Below are 22,500 nucleotides of genomic sequence, written 5' to 3'. Positions count from 1 at the left end.
ACATATATATATATATATATATATATATATATATATATATATATATATATATATATATACAGTATATATATATATATATATATATATATATATATATATATATATATATATATATATATATACAGAATCTTTTCCCCACCTCTATATCTGTCGCAGCTGCTTTCACTGTTGGCCCCGCTGCGTGTGGCACCGATTTCCATATTGATTGAGGTAATGTGACTTCAATGTTTTCTTTTCTGAGCGACCCAGTACAATCATCCGGCGCACCTTACTTCTCATCCCTTTATTTTTTTCTTTCTCCTCTAAATATTCAACGGTCAAAAAAAAAAAAAAAAAAAAAATATTCTCCTCTAAATATTCACGAAAAAAAAAAAATTTCTTTCTCCTCTAAATATTCAACGACAAAAAAAAAAAAAAAAAAAGTAAAATCTGCTGATGATAAGATTAATTGATAAGGATTTCGGGATGACCAGGGGTATTATTGCACTCTTAAGATGTAACCTCTTTTTGTATTCTGGATAATATCAGAAATGGGAATATATATATGTATATATATATATATATATATATATATATATATATATATATATATATATATATATATACAAATATATATATATACATATATATACAAATATATATATATACTCTATGTATATATACATATATATATATATATATATATATATATATATATATATATATATATATATATATATATATACATACATGCATACACACAGTATATACAAATCTATAAACACATAGATACAGTATACATGCATACATACAGTACATACATACATCATATATATATATATATATATATATATATATATATATATATATGTGTGTGTGTGTGTGTGTGTGTGTGTGTATGTGCACGTGCGCGCCTGTCTTCTCATACGTGCACACATGCAATAATCTATTCATTAAGAATTCGGCAAACACACGGACGTCCAGGTGTGCAAGCTGATTACCCCTCACCCCCTTCCTCGATGGGGGGGGGGGGGTTGTTTGGGGGTTGGTGGGGGGGTGGCCATAACCTTTACGCATTTGATCCACTGCTGACCTCGACAATGCTGACCTCGACAGTGCTGGCCTCGACAATGCTGACTTCGACGTGAGTGCGCGCCAAAGGAATTGAAATCCATCGTAATTGGAAAGGGAAACCATTCCTACAACTGCTGACTCTCAGCTTCGAGTGATATGGCTGTCAATATATGCTGGGCAATTTGAATATGGCATGGCTCGATTTAATACATGATTTCATTTTGGGTTTAAGCCTAAAGGCTTAAAGGTTTAAAGGTTTAAAGGTCGCTCATGAAAGGCAGAGGCAAGGCAAGGGACAGTGATATTACCCTAGCAAGTAATATGGCTGTCAATATATGCTGGGCAATTTGAATATGGCATACATACATACATATACCAAGGCACTTCCCCCAATTTTGGGGGGTAGCTGACACCAACAATGAAACAAAACAAAAAGGGGACCTCTACTCTCTATGTTCCTTCAGCCTAATCAGGGACTCAACCGAGTTCAGCTGGTATTGCTAGGGTGCCACAGCACAATATGGCATGGCTCGATTTAATACATGATTTCATTTTGGGTTTAGGCCTAAAGGTTTAAAGGTTTAAAGGTTTAAAGGTCACTCATGAAAGGCAGAGGCAAGGGACAGTGACATTGCCCTAGCAAGCAGGATAATGCCCTAGAGACTGACCATATATTATATGATCAGCGGCCAAGCCTCCTCTCCACCCAAGCTAGGACCAGGGAGGGCTAGGCAGTGGCTGCTGATGACTCAGCAGATAGACCTATAGGCTCCCCCAAAGCCCCCAACCTTAGCTCACAAGGATGGTAAGGTTGCAGACACTAATGGCACTAACGAGTCTGAGCGGGACTCGAACCCCCGACTGGCAAGCACCAGGCAGAGACGTTACCAATTCTTAAGTATGTTATATGACTTGCTTTGTGTTAAGGCTCGAAGAATTACGTTTTACGGAGTTTAATTCTATATTGAATATCTTAAGACAGGACATAACCGTATAACATTATGTAACATAACTTGAGAGATGAATCTCTCTGATATAGTGGATAATCATAGCCTATTATTGTAAAACATCTTAAAAGGGAATATTTTAAGAAAATTTTTTAAAAATATTATAAAATGCAAAAAAAATATCTGAAAAAAATCAGTTAATCCTAGGAAAAAAAATCTTGAAATCTTTGAAAATTATACACTTGATTAAAGTAATCCCTAATCAGGAAAGAAAAAAATGAAATCACAGACTCCTAAAATTAGGAAAGACAAAAAATGAAATCACAGACTCCTAAAGTCCGTAAAAACCGAAAAAAAAAAAAACTGAACAAATCCGTAAATCCTAGAAAAAAAATCTTGAAATCTTTGAAAATAATACACTTAATAAAGTAATTCCTAATTAGGAAAGAAAAAAATGAAATCACAGACTCCCAAAGTCCGTAAAAACCGAGACCAAAATAATTAGCAAAGTCCTAAATATTGGTCCTAGATGTCCTGCAACATCTGGGTCCAGCTTCGCCCTCGTCCTCATTCTCATCTTCATCGGAGCCATCATCATCTGCAGCCTCCAGTATATAATTAAAGTGGATTCCAAAATCTACGAATGGGAATGTGCGTTCAATTAAGCGTCGGGAATGGAGGACCATTTGAGGAATACAGAAGAGGAGGAGGAGGAGGAGGAGGAGGAGGAGGAGGATGGGGGAGGAGGAGAAGGAGGAGGAGGAGAAGGATGGGGGGAGGAGGAGGAGAAGGATGGGGGAGGAGGAGGAGGAGGAGGAGAAGGATGGGGGGAGGAGGAGGAGAAGGATGGGGGGGAGGAGGAGGAGGAGGATGGGGGAGGATGGGGGTGGGGGAGGATGGGGGAGGAGGAGGAGGAGAAGGATGGGGGAGGAGGAGGAGGAGGAGGAGGAGGATGGGGGAGGAGGAGGAGGATGGGGGTGGGGGAGGATGGGGGAGGAGGAGGAGGAGGATGGAGGAGGAGGATGGGGGAGGAGGAGGATGGGCGAGGAGGAGGAGGAGGAGGAGGAGAATGGGGGAGGAGGAGGAGGATGGGGGAGGAAGGAAACTGCCTTTTCTGCCTATGAATCTTTCTTTCCTATTCAAAGTCCACTCTTATCTCTCTCTCTCTCTCTCTCTCTCTCTCTCTCTCTCTCTCTCTCTCTCTCTCTCTCTCTCTCTCATTATCTATTTTTCTCTTTTCAAATTATCTCACATTACCCACCGTATCCGATTAACTCTCTCTCTCTCTCTCTCTCTCTCTCTCTCTCTCTCTCTCTCTCTCTCTCTCTCTCTCTCTCTCTCTCTCTCAGCGATTTTGTGTCACGACTAATAGAAAAAAATCATTATTGGCCAAATAATTTATAAATTAAATTTAATAACAATACCCATCTCTCTCTCTCTCTCTCTCTCTCTCTCTCTCTCTCTCTCTCTCTCTCTCTCTCTCTCTCTCTCTCTCTCTCCGCGATTTTGTGTCACGATTAATAGAAAAAAATCCTTATTGGCCAAATAATTTATAAATTAAATTTAATAACAATACCCATCTCTCTCTCTCTCTCTCTCTCTCTCTCTCTCTCTCTCTCTCTCTCTCTCTCTCTCTCTCTCTCTCTCTCTCTCGCGATTTTGTGTCACGATTAATAGAAAAAAATCATTATTGGCCAAATAATTTATAAATTAAACTTAATAACAATACCCAAATCTCTCTCTCTCTCTCTCTCTCTCTCTCTCTCTCTCTCTCTCTCTCTCTCTCTCTCTCTCTCATATATAAAATGTTAAAAACACGAAACGTTGTATTATCGGCGTAAATAAATACCGTAAAAATAATAAAAACAATATCACACACCTTTAAAAATTCAACATTACTGCACACAGAATACAGATATTCAAAATACAAGAACACATACATATGCCTGTGCAAAATTATATATATATACACATGTATATAAAGTATTGCTATGCTACCGTATTTGCACTTAAATATAAAATCAATTTAATGTAAAACCATGTTGAAAAAACAAGTAAACTCACGATACTCTACCTATAAAATTTCTACCAAACATTCAATAATAAATACATAATAATAAGATATAAATTTCACGATATACGCTTTAGAATGAGCGTAAATTCGCGTAATGTCTCAGCGTGAGAGTAACCGACTCCCGCCTCACCTTAACCGGTTGTAATCAAGACGTTGCTAATTGCATTGCAACCAGCACGGAGGACGCAGAGAGAGAGATATATATAACGCAACTGCGTCTTCTGTTGCACCACCGGCAACAATTTGGAAGCCATCTGGAACACATTCCATTCCACCCGTAATAAAATATTGCTGCAATAGGGTTTTCTTGAGGCCCTTTGCGTCAATAGGCGTAGGAGGAGATGATGATGATGAGGGTCTTCTTATTATTAGTATTATTATTACTAGCCAAGCTACAACCCTAGTTGGAGAAGCAAGATGCTATAAGCCCAAGGGCTCCAACAGGGAAAAATAGCCCAGTGAGGAAAGGAAATAAGGAAATAAATAAATGATGAGAATAAATTAACAATATATCATTCTAAAAACAGTAACAGCGTCAAAACAGATATGGCCTATATAAACTATTAACAACGTCAAAAACAGATATGTCATATATAAACTATAAAAAGACTCATGTCAGCCTGGTCAACATAAAAACATTTGCTCCAACTTTGAACTTTTGAAGTTCTACCGATTCAACTACCCGATTGGGGAAGATCATTCCACAACTTGGTAACAGCTGGAATAAAACTTCTAGAATACTGTGTAGTATTGAGCCTCATGATGGAGAAGGCCTGGCTATTAGAATTAACTGCCTGCCAAGTATAACGAACAGGATATAATTGTCCAAATCTATTGACGCAATAACATTGGTGTGAATATCTAATTACGATTAAAAAAATGAGAAATGCCAAATACCGCAATAAATGATCGACCTATGCACACTTTAGTTGTGCTTATGAAACACACAAACATAATGAGTTTCAACCTATTTCTGGTTATTGTATCAAATATGACAGCTGATGGGGCAGGTAGTGCAAGTAACTGATACTGTCCTAAGCTTCCCCTATAGTAAAACACAAACAATCAAAGGAGCAGGGATGGATAGGGAGGGTATTGGTTCAATTTATCTTTTCACCTTTTTGTAGTTTTGAAACGCTACGGATTTGTTTTAATGAATTTTAGATCGAAGTGCGCGCCAGAGAAGCCAGGAAGCCATTCAAACCCGAAGCAAAAAAGTTTAAAGATACTATAGTCAATTTCTTTTAGCGATGCAGATTTGCACCAACTCGCAGCGGTGCCCTTTTAGCTCGGAAAAGTTTCCTGATCGCTGATTGGTTGGACGAGATAATTCTAACCAATCAGCGATCAGGAAACTTTTCCGAGCTAAAACGGCACCGCTGCGAGTCGGTGCAAATCTGCCTCGATAAAAGAAATGGACTATAGATAGAGAAGTTGAAGAAAGAGAAAATGGATTGCCACTCCGACGGACGGGTGTGGTAATCCAATTCGTTTATTTAGTAGATGACATTGATCCGTGCACGAAACTCGTGGATGTGGGGCTAGCAACCCCATCCAAGAAAAAAATTATTCAGGGAAACTTGCATAAACCTTAAGCTGTTAACATGTGCCGGGAAGCGGATCACAAATAAGACGGAAACGACAAATATGGTGGTTAGAAATTCATTTGTATGTTTGCTATGCAAGCGAAAAAAATCGTAATGAACTATAGTCCATTTCTTTTAGCGATGCATATTTTGCGCCAACTTGCGGCGGTGCCCTTTTAGCTCGGAAAAGTTTCCTGATCGCTGATTGGTTAGAATTATCTTGTCCAACCAATCAGCGATCAGGAAACTTTTCCGAGCTAAAAGGGCACCGCTGCGAGTCGGTGCAAATATGACTCGCTAAAAGAAATGGACTATGGCTGTTCAAAGGTTCATAATAGTAATGTTACAATCACGGCCATTATTTTTCGAAGCTTTTGAAGCCACTTAACCCGTTTCTAGTTGCGATCCCAGAGAAACGGATCTATAGTCTTACTGGTTACTGTGACTTAAGGAAGTTATAAAACATTTAAAATACATTTTATCTCCGGTGAAGACCATTTGAAATGTCAAACAAAATTTTACTTACTGACTCATTAAAGGTATATGTCACTTTCCTCTATTGTTTTCAAGACGAACTTCCAGACACATTTCCCCAAAGGGACCTCCTTTGTAACAATAATAATAATGAAAATAATCCCAACTGGAGGAGATTCACGTAAAAAATAAAAAATCAATTACAATAATATACCTATCATAATCGAAACCACATCTCTTTCTAATATCATTAAGATAACAGGACGAAATAAAAAAATCAATAAATAAAAATAGAAAAATATACATAAATATACATAAATAATATTGTTACTGTTCTTAAAATATTTTGTTCAATTGCTAATTACTTCTCTTATTTACTTGTTTCCTTTCCTCACTGAGCTATTTTCCCTGTTGGAGCCCCTGCGCTTATAGCCTCCTGCTTTTCCAACTAGGGTTGTAGCTTAGCAAATAATAATAATAATAATAATAATAATAATAATAATAATAATAATAATAAGATCCATTGTTCTTATTCTGATTTCCTTAAAAACCCGATTAGCTATTGGCTGTCACGTGGGCCATTCCTGATTGATTTTCTTCTTGAAACCCTGCCATCTTAAAAGACATATTAACCGAATCGTTAGAAGAGACTCTTTAGCTAGGTAAGCAGCTCTTTCTAGGAGAAGGGCACTCCAAAATCAAGTCTTGGGTTTGTGCCATAGCCTCTGTACCATGGTCCTTCCACTGTCTTGGGTTAGAGTTCTCTTGCTTGAGGGTACACCTTCGGGCCATTACTATTCTATCTCGTTTCCCTTCCTCTTCTTTAGTTAGAGTTTTCATAGTTTATATAGGAAATATTTATTTAAATGTCATTGCTCATAAAATATAGTATTTTTCCTTGTTTCCTTTCCTCCTCACCTGGGCTATTTCTCCCTGTTGGGGGCCTCTGGGCTTATAGCATTTTGCTTTTTAAAACCTAGGGTTGTAGCTTAGCAAGTAATAATAATAATAAATAATAATAATAATAATAATAATAATAATAATCTAAAATCTATAGCTCATGTCAAAATAGGAAAGTAACTTAAGGATTTATAAAATTCTAGACTTCAAAGTATAGCAAAACTATCCGGGAAATAAATTAAAGAGAAATATAAAGTCTCGCCCATGATAATAACAAATAATAGGACAGCAAATATAGAGTACACCCATCCCAGTAGTATTATTCAAAAATCTTATTGAAAAATAGCTAAGCAATAGAAATAAAAAACGACCACAACAATAGAGTAAAAATAATAATCGTAATAATGTTCACGTACAATCAAATAATAATAAAAACAAGATTCATACAGACGCTCAAGATAACTATCATTATAAACACCAATCACAAGTTCACAAAACACTAACCAGATTGAATATATAAAAAAAAAACATAGAAGAAAACCCATATCGAATATCAAAAATATTGTTCTCTAATCTTGGGCAGTGCCATAGCCTCTGTACCATGGTCTTCCACTGTCTTGGGTTAGATTTCTTTTGCTTAAGGGTACACTCAGGGCCACTGTTCTATCTTATATCTTATTTCTCTTCCTCTTGTTTTGTTAAAGTTTTTATAGTTTATAAAGTGATATTTATTTTAATATTGTTGCCCTTCTTAAAATATTTTATTTTTCGTTGTTCCCTTTCCTCACTGAGCTATTTTCCCTGTTGGAGCCCCTGGCCTTACAGCATCCTGCTTTTCCAACTATAGTCCATTTCTTTTAGCGATGCATATTTGCACCGACTTGCAGCGGTGCCCTTTTAGCTCGGAAAAGTTCCCGGGTCACTGATTGGTTGGACAAGATAATTCTAACCAATCAGCGATCAGGAAACTTTCATAGCTAAAAGGCACCGCTGCGAGTCGGTGCAAATATGCATCGCTAAAAGAAATGGACTATAGGGTTGTAGCTTAGCAAGTAATAATAATAATGATAATGATATGAAATCGTTCCCAAATGAAAGAGAGGACCAGAAGCATCATCAAAATGAACACAGAAGGGGAGTTGGAGAATTGGGAAAAAAAAACAGGTGGCTCGAAATGAACGTCCAATAATAGTCCCTAATTACGGCTGGGAGGACCCATACTCTTTCACCCACGGCCTAACCAAATCAAACATCCGTACCGTGGTACCACCCAAGGCTGGTGACTTCTGCTGCCTTTTCACTGCAGGATCTCTCTCTCTCTCTCTCTCTCTCTCTCTCTCTCTCTCTCTCTCTCTCTCTCTCGTATGTTTTTACAAGAGAATATTTTAATTCTCTCCTTAAAACCATTTTATATAGTATATATATATATATATATATATATATATATATATATATATATATATATATATATATATATATATATGTGTGTGTGTGCAGAAGAACCAAGGGAAAAATGAAAATACGAAATATACGATTAAGTCCTGACTAGTTTCGTGATACTTCTTCAGAGGACTGTCCTCTGAAGAAGTATCGCGAAACTAGTCAGGATCTTAATCGTATATTTCGTATTTCCTCTGAAGAAGTATCACGAAACTAGTCAGGACTTAATCGTATATTTCGTATTTTCATACAGTTTTCCTGTGATTTTTTACGCATATGCATATATATATATATATATATATATATATATATAGTATATATATATATATATATATATAATTTCTTTTTGGTCACGCTGAGCTTTCCCCATCCCTCGGGTAGGAGGAGAGGGAGTAGTCATACCCTGATAAGAGTGAGGTGCGTGTGCTTGTATATGCATATATTTCTGAATATTTAGCCGTCCTTTTGACGGATCGCCTACACTAGTGAGATTATATAATATATATATATATATATATATATATATACATATATATATATATATATATAATATATATATATATATATATATATATATATATATATATATAATTTCTTTTTGGTCACGCTGAGCTTTCCCCATCCCTCGGGCAGGGAGGAGAGGTGTAGTCATACCCTGATAAGAGTGGGATGCGTGTGCTTGCGTATGCATATATTTCTGAATATTTAGCCGTCCTTTTGACGGATCGCCTACACTAGTGATATATATATATATATATATATATATATATATATATATATATATAATATATATATATATATATATATGTGTGTGTGTGTGTGTGTGTGTGTGTGTGTGTGTGTGTGTATGTATGTATGCATATGTTTTTAATTATGTTTTAGCTGTGTTTTTCCTGTAAGGTTTCCATATGTTCTGTTCGGGATTATTATAATACAGTATATGCTTTAATACTACAGTAGAAGACTGTAGGGAAAAAAAAGTACTGAAAAAAAAAACACACACACATGTGTATCATATATACAGTGCACACATATAAATACATACAGTACATACATATATGTAGATAATTACCTCAATTTACAAGGCTTTAGGACGCACAACAATCGGAAGATGCCTGGTCTTTCCATCCACCCCAATCCTTACCACATGAAAAAGGGCTCCTTCAAGTCCTCCCTTAAAAACAATTTTTCTCAATTATCACCATTACTTCAATTTGCCCCCTCCCTCAATTTCCTACCCCAGTACCCTCAAATCAACCCCCCCCCCTCCCAGCAATCGCCTACCCCATCCCAAGCACCGAGGTTCCACTGAACTTTTGTCCTGAAGGTCATAAGCTTCGCATAGCCTTGACTCCCCCCCACCCCACCTCTCAGGTCGAAGTTTAATGCGCACCTTATTACTGCGTTCGTTACTCTCTGTCTCTTTGGGGCTTTGAGGTAAAAGAGATTTTGTACGTTGTAGATGTATCTTTCTCTTTTGAACAATAAGAAGAATGAACTTGTTATATTTGCATATATAGATAAATAAATTTTAGTTAGAACTCAAAGAGCAATGGAAAGAATAATGATGGGAATAACATTAAGAGACAGAAAAAAAGCAACATGGATAAGAGAGCAAGCGAAAGTAGAGGATTCTCTCTCTCTCTCTCTCTCTCTCTCTCTCTCTCTCTCTCTCTCTCTCTCTCTCTCTCTCTCTCTAAAAAAAGGAATATGAGTAGCATATATAATAGGAATAACAGACAATGGATATAATTGATGAACATTAAAAATAACAAAATGGGTTCCCTGAGATTGCAAAAGGAGCAGGGGAAGCAAGAGAAAACGATGGATTAACAAACTAAGAAAATTTGCGGGTATAGATTGTCATAGAAAGGCGAATGAACTTGTTATATTTGCGTATATGGATAAATACATAAAAGTTAGTTAGAACTCAAAGAGCAATGGAAAGAATAATGATGGGAATAACATTAAGAGACAGAAGAGCAACATGGATAGGAGAGCATACGAAAGTAGAGGATTCTCTCTCTCTCTCTCTCTCTCTCTCTCTCTCTCTCTCTCTCTCTCTCTCTCTCTCTCTCTCTCTCTCTCTCTAAAAAAAGAGGGATATGGGCAGGACATATAATAGGAATAACAAACAATGGATGTAATTGATGAACATTAAAAATAACAAAATGGGTTCCCTGAGCTTGCAAAAGAAGCAGGGGAAACAAGAGAAGATGATGATTAACGAACTAAGGAAATTTGCGGGTATAGACTGTCATAGAAAGACCATAAACAGACGCGAGTGTAAGGACATGTCTGAGGCCTTCGTTCTACAGGTGGACTAGTTACGGCTGTTGATGATGATCATGGATAAATACACCCCTTTATATCTTAAATTATTCCTTCTAAAATAATGTCAATCTATGTCATACATGTATCATATAATCAAAAACTTAGTATACAAGTATTTCCATATTATTATTATTATTACTATTATTATTATTATTATTATTATTATTATTATTATTATTACTAGCCAAGCTACAACCATAGTTGGAAAAGCAAGCTGCTATAAACCCAAGGGCTCCAACAGGGAAAAATAGCCCAGTGAGGAAAGGAAATAAGGATATAAATAAATGATGAGAATAAATTAACAATATATCATTCTAAAAACAGTAACAGCGTCAAAACAGATATGTCCTATATAAACTATTAACAACGTCAAAAATAGATATGTCATATATAAACAATAAAAAGACTCATGACAGCCTGGTCAACATACATATGGACAAATATACACCTTCATGCGTAATATAAACCTACATAATATACTCTTGTGTGTAATCATAGTTATATCATTCTTGCATGTCTAGATATATGATCCGAGAGCAAATGTGCATACTATTTAAACCAATGCAAATAAACAAGCGTATACAATGCTACCACATCCATATGTTATGACGTTTATTTATCAGTATACAATGCTACCACACCCATATGTTATGACGTATATTTATCAGTATACATTGCTACCACATCCATATGTTATGACGTTTATTTATCAGTATACAATGCTACCACATCCACATGTTAAGACATATTTTTATCAGTATACAATGCTACCACATCCATGTTATGACGTTTATTTATCAGTATACAATGCTACCACATCCATATGTTATGACGTGTATTTATCAGCACAGAGTGTGCAATGACTAAAACGCACAGAATATTATTTTACTCTATTTTGTATAACAACTGTAATATGGCACAACAAATATTAGCAATATACTCCACGGCGCAAGAACGCCCAGTATAAAAAAAATTCAACGCGAAATACTTTTTCTATTTACTCGTTCGGAGGGACTCTTCTAAATCCTAACTAAAATAACACTCGAGTTTTATGAACATTTTCTCTCCTATCATAGTTGGCTGAACATCAGGGTTCATGGTTCGGTGCGTCTAGAATTTTAGAGGAGGACAGGATTCTCAGGAATATCTACAACTTTTTTTTGGTAACTATATGGTTGTATATATATGTTGGTTTGAAACCAATCTTTTCTATGTAATCATATGGTGGTATATATATGTTGGTTTGAGACCAATCTTTCCTATGTAATCATATGGTGGTATATATGTTGGTTTGAGACCAATCTCTCCTATGTAATCATATGATGGTATATATATGTTGGTTTGAGACCAATCTTTTCTATGTAATCATATAGTGGTATATAAGTTGAATAGGCATCAATATTGTTTAATATACGTATAGCAGCAGATCGCATCCAGCCTGACACAGTGAGTTTTAGCTGTTTACTGGGGTAGTTACTGATGTGGTTTAGCAATACAGAGGGGGTGGGTTTGGCTGTCCCGACTGACGTTCTGGTGCGTATCTCTTCGGCTGATACTGAAACCAAACATCTTTACCTTTTATTATGGTAGTACATGTATGTTGATTAAACACTTATATTTTTCAATGTAATCATACAATGGTATACATCCTGATTAGGTACTATTCTTTTTTTTATGTAATTATATGGTTGTATAAACATTGATTAGCCACTCATCATTCAATTCTGCTCTTAAAATAATTTATTTTTCCTTGTTCCCTTTCCTCACTGGGCTATTTTCCCCGTTGAGTTCCCTTGGCTTATAGCATCCTGCTTTTCCAACTAGGGTTGTAGTTTAGCAAGTAATAATAATAATAACAATAATAATAATAATAACAATAATAATAATAATTATAATAATAATAATAATAATTCATATATATCTCCTAATCCTGGACTACGACTGACTGAACCCCCAGAAGAGACATAAAATGTTAGTAAAATCATTTAAACATATAAAACGAGTAAAAAAAGGAAGGAAATAAAACTGCTTTGCAAAGGTGGAATTAGCAGTCAATAATGGTGTATGCTTAACAAGATCTACTAAGAGAAATCAGCGATATTTTATTAAATATATCAATAGAGAAATATGATGCGGGGTGTTCTTGAAAAAAATCAGTGTTCTTGAAAAAAATCAGGTCATGATCACCATGATAAAACACTGTACTTGACAGGAGAGAGAGAGAGAGAGAGAGAGAGAGAGAGAGAAGAGAGAGAGAGAGAGAGAGAGAGAGAGAGAGAGAGAGAGAGAGAGGATACATGTTATTGTATTTGTAAATTTCATCTTACTTTTTTCTCTTGTTTATATAATGAACCTTACTATTTGCAAAAAAAAAAAAAAAAAAATCTTTGCAAGCTATTTATTAACATTAGTTGCCTATGAATAATAATAATAATACTTCTACTACTACTACTACTACTACTACTACTACTACTACTACTACTACTACTACTACTACTAATAATAATAATAATAATAATAATAATAATAATAATAATAATAATAGAAGAAGAATACGTTCAGAATTAAATGTCACACTGCGGCAAGCTTTTCTAAGCCTTCTCAACTCCCAATTTCAAAACTAACGAAGATTTATAATAGTAATAATAGTAATAATAATAACAATAATAACAATAATAACAATCAAAGGGGAACCAATTCCCTTTAATAGACCTGAACCCTAGAAGTGTCCCTAAAGCCCTGAATCCTATCAGTCTGGCCCTTGAACCCGAGGTCCCTAGATAGGGCTGTGACAGTACCCTCCCTCCCTCACCCCATCCCAGTAGTGTTATGTGCGACAGGGATTTAGGCAAATGGAAGAGATTTGGAAACAAGATTGCTTGGCTTAATGGAACGCCGCCAGACCTTAAACTCTGTTATAAAACGAAGAGAAAAGTCTAGTGTTTTGGATGACATGGAGGAAAACAATCCAAAACAACAATTCAGGAAAAAAAAATGGTGTACATTCAAATATCTTTATTTGATTGGATTTATAAATATGGGACACTTGTCTCTGCACTAGGGCCAGGGAGGCCATTTAAGAACTTGTGGCCGTAATATGGAAGAAAGAGGTAAGGAGGTAGAGTAGAGGGTTGGAAAGTAGGTGCTCTTATCCCTCTTAACAAGCAAATTGCAAGGATCCGATGTTTTGCTGTATAAGAAACTGTCATGCTATTTAAAAGTACCACACAATTGTCTTGTCTTTTCAAATTTTCAATTGCATCTATTTGTTGATAACGTTTTATTGTTCCATTGTTCCTTTATCTCTCTCTCTCTCTCTCTCTCTCTCTCTCTCCTCTCTCTCTCTCTCTCTCTCTCTCTCTCTCTCTCTCTTTTTTGTTTTTGTTTTTTTTTTGTTTACTTATCGGGATTTAATGTTGTGGAACTTCACTAACATCTTATCTATGTTTCGTACAAGTGGCTACGAATTTCGAATAATAATAATGATGAAAACAGCATCAACCCTTTAAAACATTTAAACTAATTTTCATGTTCATTCAATAATAGAAGGGCGATTATAAGTTAACTAATACAAGATTATAATAATAAAAAATAAAACTATGTTGCAAGCATTCATACACAAGAATTTATACAAGACTCTTCAACGTAGTAAAAAATAAACATATGCTTAGAGTTAGAGCTACAGTCGGACCAGACCAGGGTTGTCATTCATAGGATAATTATCGTATTGTAAGATTATTTTGGGTCCGGTACGATGTACGATACATACCTTAGGTATATACAATGCATGTGGGTGTGTTTAATTAAACAATTATACTAGAATATTTTGAAATAAGTCAATCATGTAACTCCCTAGTAATTATAGTGAAACTGTGTACGATAATTTTGGTTGGAAAACGATAATTTTAAGTCTCATGTACGATGATCCAGCCGAAATAATCTGGCAACCCTGGACCAGACCCTGGATAACACAGGAGAGTAAGTATGCGCTAAAAGTACCTCCCCCTAAAAAAATCATACATATGATTTTGCATTTGAGTGAGATCTAAGAGTGTGGAATGATCTTCCTAATCGGGTAGTTAAATCAGTAGAACTTCAAAAGTTCGAGGTTGGAGCAAATGTTTTTATGTTGACCAGGCTGACATGAGTCTTTTTATTGTTTATATATGACATATCTGTTTTTGACGTTGTTAATAGTTTATATAGGACATATCTGTTTTGACATTGATACAGTTTTAGAATGATTTATTGTTAACTTGCTCTCATCGTTTCTATATTCTCTTATTTCCTTTCCTCACTGAGCTATTTTTCCCTATTGGAGCCCTTTTGCTTATAGCATCTTGCTTTTCCAACTAGGGTTGTAGCTTGGCTAGTAATAATAATAATAATAATAATAATAATAATAATAATAATAATAATAATAATAATAATAATCTGTGACTTCATTGAAAAAGAAACATAAGGAGCTAGAATATAGTTACTTGAAGTTAAAGGAGCTAAACAGTTCACAAGAAAAATCTGCCAATACAAGAAAGCAAAACAAAATTATTACGAAGTTGGCTCATTTTCGATAACTGAATAGCAAACAAAACCAAATGCGTCTAAAGGGTTGTGGTGGCCGATGTGGTACCGTCCCTGAGTAGTGATCGCCAGACTAAGGTTCGAGTCCCGCTTAAACTCGTTAGTTTCTTTGGTAGCTGCAACTCACCATCATTGTGAGCTAAGGTGGGTGGTTTAGGGAAGCCTATAGGTCTATCTGCTGAGTCATCATCACCCATTTCCTGCCCCTCCTTGGTGCTAGCTTGGGGTGGAGAGGGGGCTTGAGCGCTGATCATATGTATATATGGTAAGTTTTAGAGCATTGTCCTGCTCGATAGGGAAATGACACTGACCCTTGCCTCTGCCATTTATGAGGGGCTTTTAATGAAAAATTATCTTCGCAAAATAAATATGGGGAAACCAACGCAGATAGACTTCAAACAACCAATTAAGGGCAATTTTAAAATTTTTGGTATAATTTTAAGTATACTATAAACAAGTATTCATAAGTACAGAATACATAATGTAATTATCTCTGCAAACTTTAAAATGTAGAATAACCATATAACTAATGTTTTCATAGATATGAGGAAACATTCTCAAAAGAGGAAAATATCATTTGAAAAATAAACGAAACAGTGAGTGTTGATATTATTCAATTACATTACAGTTTGTAATGTAGTAATAAATACTATAAAAACACATTTCTAAATCTATTAAAAGAGAAGAGAGAGAGAGAGAGAGAGAGAGAGAGAGAGAGAGAGAGAGAGAGAGAGAGAGAGAGAGAGAGAGAGAGAGAGAGAGAGATAATATAATTCCTTAACAAATGCGAGTAACTAAACTTAAAAAACCAAAGTAAAGAAAGAAAATGTGAGAGAGAGAGAGAGAGAGAGAGAGAGAGAGAGAGAGGAGAGAGAGAGAGAGAGAGAGAGAGAGAGAGAGAGAGAGAATGTAACAACTAACCTGAATGACGTCTCCTTCGAGTTGGCTTCCTATAATCTAGAGCCCTGAAGTCTTCCTTGAGATATTCATACAGAGGATCCGAGTACGACCTCCGATGGACGACTTCCTGCTTAGAAGAAGAAGCAGCGCTCTTCCTGGAGGGCCTGTCTACTGCCCCTCGAGGTTTAGAGCTCTCTCTGCTCGAGGGGGAGCCCCTCCCCTTTTGATGGGTCAGAGGATGACCCTCCTCCGGGTACTGGGCACGAGTGGGAGACACGAGAGGAGTATCTTGAGGAATTCGAGGTCGAGAGTTCTGAATCCTCCCGTCTGAGACAGGCGACCTTTTCGGGGAATGTGGTCCTTTCCCGTTCGTGAAAGGTGACAGATATTTCGAAAGTGGGGACAAGTACGGTCGCGAACCTCTATTACCATTCATCTGTTGGTAGGTGAGGGACCCGTTGGTTTTGGGCATCCCGTTATGCTGGAAGAAGCTCTTATCGAAAGGGCTTGAAACGTTCGTCGTGCCGTTGGCCTCCGTCCTGCGTACCCTGTTGTGCCTCTTGGGTCCCAGGTGGTATTCGGGAGGCTGCGACTGCCTCTGATCCCCTGGTAGATAACCGAAGAAGCTTTTGTCTTGGGAAAAGCCATTTTGATGCTGCGAGAGATTCTCTTTCTCACCCAATCGATTCACCTGGTAAGGTTGAGGACCACCATATTGTGGCGAACGTTCCCACTTGAGTTCTTCACTTTGGAAGTCGTTTACTGATCTTAGTGTCCTCTGTTCGCCGTTATGAACGTCTTTAGCTGTCTTTTGGTGTCTGTTTTGTATTTTACTGGTGAAGTGCTCCTGCAGTAGATGTCTTATGTTCCTTTGGTTCCAGTGGGTCTTGTGTGACTGGTTGCTCGGCTTAGTACTCGTGCCGTTTGGTAATATGGCCGAGTCCTGAGGCTTTGTACTGACATTTTTGTACTCTGAATGTCTGAGTTTCTGCTTTTTGCTTATCACTGGACTCAGGTTTCTGTTTCTGTGTAGATGCTGTAGGTAATTCTCGTAGTCTATCAAATGCTCGTGGTGTTTATGCTTTGGATTTCCCTGATATTGAGAGCTACCGTTTTCTGTGGCTATTTGCATTCCTTGTTTTCTGTATTGACCGTCGTAGGGATGACTCTCCAAAACCGTAGGGCGGGTTTCTTTCGGACAACTAATGGTGGGAGCGCCGGTTTTGTGAGATTTTGACGGTAGGGAAGAGGTCTGGGACTGACCACGAGCAAAATGTGTCTTTCTAGATTGGTTGCTTTTTTGCCCAGCGGGATTTCTGCTGCTTCCTCCGGCGGGTCTCCTAAAAGACCTGTTAAAGTGAGGAAACCAATTCGCTTCCCTGAAGGGGAATCTTGATCTTTGCGTGTGGGAGTTATAAGAGGAGTCTGCTTCTCCGTCGCTGCTGACGGCCATCAACTCGTCGCTATCGTCGAGAGAGTGCGACAAGGGCTTCGTATTCGAGGTCATCCTCGACCGTGGAGTTTCGTTATTACCACCAACGGGAGACGAAGCCCTCAGAGGCCGGTGGTTGGTCGTTAGGTTCTTGAGTTCGTCCTTGAGATCATACAATTCCCAAGGGTTGATGGGTTCCTTGTCTTCATCCTCGTCTTCCTCTTCCTCTAAAGAATAGGATCTGGAGAAGGAGGCCAGGAGGTCGACAGGGTCGTCCTTGTGCCTATAGGACACGGAGTAGATGACCTGGTCCTTTAGTTCACTCCATAGTCGTAGCAGTTCGAGGGGTCGTTCCCATCCAGCAACGACACGAACTGAAATATAAGAGAAGACGAATGAGAAAAAGTAAAATAAAAAAAAAATTGTACACTAGGATAAAAATATTATAATAATAAGTTATTGAAATAATATAATGTAACCACCGACCATTGAAAAGAAATAATGATAGCATATTGAAATGGTAAGTGACAAATTTAAATAATGGTTGTTTAGGAAAATAAAATTGTGAAATAATGTAAATAAAACAAAATATAATGAAAAGGAAATAAATGAGGGTTTAGAACACAATACAGGGAAAAGGAATAAAACTTTAATTGGAATATACATGAAAATAAAGTAAAAAGAAATATAACCTATGATAAAATACTAAGAAAATTGAATCATGTCTGCGTACAGAAATATAGAACTATTCAAGACAAGAAATTATTAAAAAATCACCTTTAAAAGATATTAAGACAAATAACACATGAGTATGGATTATTTTATCATTTTTTTATTAAAGATTAACTCCAAAATTTAACAGTATTCGAACAAGCATGAAAATGAGATTTGAAAATAAAAATAAGAAACAGAAGGCTTAAACGCCACCATGAATGGCAGAGGCAAGGGACAGTGACATTGTTCTATCAAGCAGGACAATGTCCTAGAGACTGACCATATTACATATAATTAGCGCCCAAGTCCCTTCTCCCCCCACGGTAGGAACATGGAGGGCCAGGCAATGGCTGGTGATGGCTCAGCAGATAGACCTATAGGCTCCCCAAACCCGCCCCTCTCCTTAGCTCACAAGGACGGTGCAGTTGCAGCTACCAAAGGAACTAACGAGTTCGAGCGGGACTTGAACCCCAGTCTGGCAATCACAAGGCAAGGACGATATCATCCAGCCATCACAACCCTTAAAGGTAATAAATGCTGTTAAAAATGAATCGAAAAGCTATAATCTGTAACTCATTGGAAATACTGCTACCAACACCTCAATAAAGTGGACTCTTTAAAACGTTATTTGAAAATGTCTAAGTCATCCAAGATTAAGAATCGAACGCAGAGAAAAGAGAAAACTTGAGCTGATTTACCACACGAGAGATATTGGCAAGTTATTATTATTATTATTATTATTATTACTAGCCAAGCTACAACCCTAGTTGGAAAAGCAAGATACTATACGCCCAAGGGCTCCAACAGGGAAAAATAGCCCAGTGAGGAAAGGAAATAAGGAAATAAATAAGTGATGACAATAAATTAACAATATATCATTCTAAAAACAGTAACAGCGTCAAAACAGTAGGAAGTTGAAGCCTAGTTATTAATTGATGAATAACTCTAAATTCTTCCTTGGTTCCACCAAAAGTTCTTGCACAGATGAGAGGAATCAAATCTTACCATCTAGGAGAAGGACACTCCAAAATCAAACCATTATTCTCTAGTCTTGGGTAGTGTCATAACCTCTGTACCATGGTCTTCCAATGTCTCTTGGGTTAGAGTTCTCTTGCTTGAGGGTACACTCGGGCACACTATTTTATCTTATTTTTCTTCCTATTGTTTTGTTAAATTCTTTTAAGTTAATATAGGAGATATTTTTTTAATGTTATTACTGTCCTTAAAATATTTTATTTTTCCTTGTTTCCTTGCTTATATCATCTTGCTTTTCCAACTAGGGTTGTAGCTTAGCAAGTAGTAGTAATAATAATAATAATAATAATAATAATAATAATAATAATAATATAATAATGATAATAATAATAATAATAAAAAAAAATAATAATAATAATAAAAATAATAATAATAATAATAATAATAATAATAATAATAATAATAATAATAATATAGCTAAACTAAAGACTACTTCAAGCACCTGGACGTAGCAGTAACTGTGATGTGAGTATGAACAAAACAACCACTACTAAAAAAAGTACGAAAGTGTATCCACCAGTCAAAAACTGGGATAATAGAAGTTGGATAATAAACACAACATTCTTATAAAACAAAAACTTTCAACAAACCCTCCAACATTCTTTCCTTGGCTTGAGCAAGCAGAAATTTAGCCATAGTCTTGCCCAAAAATCAATTACGTAGGGGGTAATGGAGTTTATACATCTAAAAGATAAATTATATATTGAAAGTTCTGCTGGGAACATTTTAGAGCCATCTGCCGCTTTCTAAAAACTACGATACCAATAAACAACAGGCACACACACACACCCTGTGCTGATACCATAGGTAGTCATTACCAAATTACCAAGGTCTCAATCGGCTTTGGCTTTAACTATGAGAGCTGCAATAGCTGACATTCAATTTACAAACACTTTCCCATTACAGCTGAAGAAAAAGAATATTAAATAAACGAGTGAGCATATCAATAGCACGTATAATTAGTAAACAGAGGAAGACTTCAAGTCCTTCAAATCCTTAACTAATAGTGGAATACACGACACGAGCACGAATGCTTACCCACATACATATACACACCTACACATACACACACACATATATATACATATATATATAAATATATACATTAAAATACACAATTTTCCGTGTATTTATGATAAATAAAATAACCCACAATGTATGAAAAATGGAAGTTTATTTAGCTTTCGAAGGGACCATCTCCATTCCTCTTCAGAATACGTATTCTGAAGAGGAAGGGAGATGGTCCCTTCGAAAGCTAAATAAACTTCTATTTTTCATACATTGTGGGTTATTTTATTTATTATAAATACATATATATATATATATATATATATATATATATATATATATATATATATATATATATATATATATATATATATATATGTACATATACTATATATATAAATGCGTTTCAAGCTGAGAGAGAGAGAGAGAGAGAGAGAGAGAGAGAGAGAGAGAGAGAGAGAGAGAGAGAGAGAGAGAGTCCTTTGTTGTCAAATACATGATTGTTATACTTGCAAACAAATCAACAGGATAACTAAAGTAATTACGAGGATCCGATTCATTTTAGATCGCTTCGACCCTTGCATCAAATAATAACTCTGTGATATCTTAATTCAGTGTTTCTTAATTACAATTATTACCACCAGGAGACCCCATTCATTTCTTACATACACTCTATTGTAAAGAAAATAGCGTTAATCACCATTTTCTACACTCAGCTTTCTTTATTGTAGGACAGAGAGAGAGAGAGAGAGAAGAGAGAGAGAGAGAGAGAGAGAGAGAGAGAGAGAGAGAGAGAGAGAGAGAGAGAGAGAGAGAGAGTTTAATGATACATATTGCAAAAAAAATCAACTGGAATGGCTTTAAATCCTAATGAGGCCCTTCTTTTCAAACTTAAACAGATGGGAATAGGTGTGGGTTTTCTTAACATTATCATTGAATTTTTAAGTAATAGTTTGCAGAGACTAGCTGTTGATGCGCACCATAGTGACTATAGAAACGTAATATCTGGCGTTCCTCAGGGTAGTGTTCTCGGCCCGTTACCTTTCAACTATATATGCCTGAAATGTGCTTTGTCATAGAAAAAAAGCTCGTTGCATATGCAGATGATGCTACTCTCTTTGCATCACTCCATCTCTAGAATGTAGAGATCTATCTAAAATTAGTGCATGGTACAAATTACGGGGCATGAAGTTGAACCCAAACAAAAGACAAATTATGATTAAAACTTTAACTATACAAAACTAATTTAATATTCTGGGTGTGATAACTCGGGTCATCTTAATGGTGACCGCTGAGGACGTAGCAGAAGGGAGTCAGCATAGGAAGCTTCATTTGTGGCGGAAGATGGGTAGTGCCATAGCCTCTGTACCATGATCTTCCACTGTCTTGTGTTAGAGTTCTCTTGCTTGAGGGTACACTTGGGCACACTATTCTATCTTTTTTCTCTTCTCGTTTTGTTAAAGTTTTTATAGTTTACAGAGGAGATATTCATCTTAATGTTACTGTTCTTAAAATATTTTATTTTTCCTTGTTTCCTTTCCTCACTGGGCTATTTTCCTAGTTGGAGCCCCTGGGCATATAGCATCCTGCTTTTCCAACTAGTGTTGTAGCTTAGCAAGTAATAATAATAATAATAATAATAATAATAATAATAATAATAATAATGGTACTAGCAGTACCAGCCAAACTCGGTCGAGTCCCCTCGTCAGGCGAGGAGGAACAAAGAAAAAAAAAAACCCTTGTTGTTTCTTTTGATGTCGGCTACCCAGAAAACTGGGAAAAGCACCATTGTAGATAGACAAATAAATATTGTATAAAACTATATACGGTATTTCCATATAGCAGCAATGACTATGGTAAAGGAAATTTGACTCGACGATTCTTTCATGCATCTCCAACTTGACATTCACAGACAATTCGAATCTTCGAAATCCTTAGCAAATACCCTGCTACCTTCTTTTTTCAAACAATCATTGATTCAACTGTTATCTTACCATCATTCCTTATATTTACTTCCAAATA

At 36.3% G+C, this 22,500-nt stretch overlaps 1 protein-coding gene across 1 annotated transcript in view; it reads right to left on the bottom strand.

Annotated features, from left to right (window-relative positions):
• LOC137615999 (uncharacterized) overlaps positions 1-22,500 on the bottom strand; it is a 182,033-nt gene that overhangs the window by 35,564 nt on the left and 123,969 nt on the right. Inside the window, exons 3-5 of the mRNA XM_068345682.1 lie at positions 16,311-18,095; positions 10,755-10,807; positions 9,842-9,948 (exon numbers count right to left, since the gene is read on the bottom strand). Of these exons, the coding sequence (XP_068201783.1) occupies positions 9,842-9,948; positions 10,755-10,807; positions 16,311-18,095 (1,945 nt within the window). The remainder of the gene's footprint in view (positions 1-9,841; positions 9,949-10,754; positions 10,808-16,310; positions 18,096-22,500) is intronic.

This window comes from Palaemon carinicauda, chromosome 2, assembly GCF_036898095.1.
Source record: "Palaemon carinicauda isolate YSFRI2023 chromosome 2, ASM3689809v2, whole genome shotgun sequence".
NCBI classification, from domain to species: Eukaryota; Metazoa; Arthropoda; class Malacostraca; order Decapoda; family Palaemonidae; genus Palaemon; species Palaemon carinicauda.
Note: the sequence above shows the minus strand (reverse complement) of the source record. Positions and strands in the feature narration are given on the sequence as shown.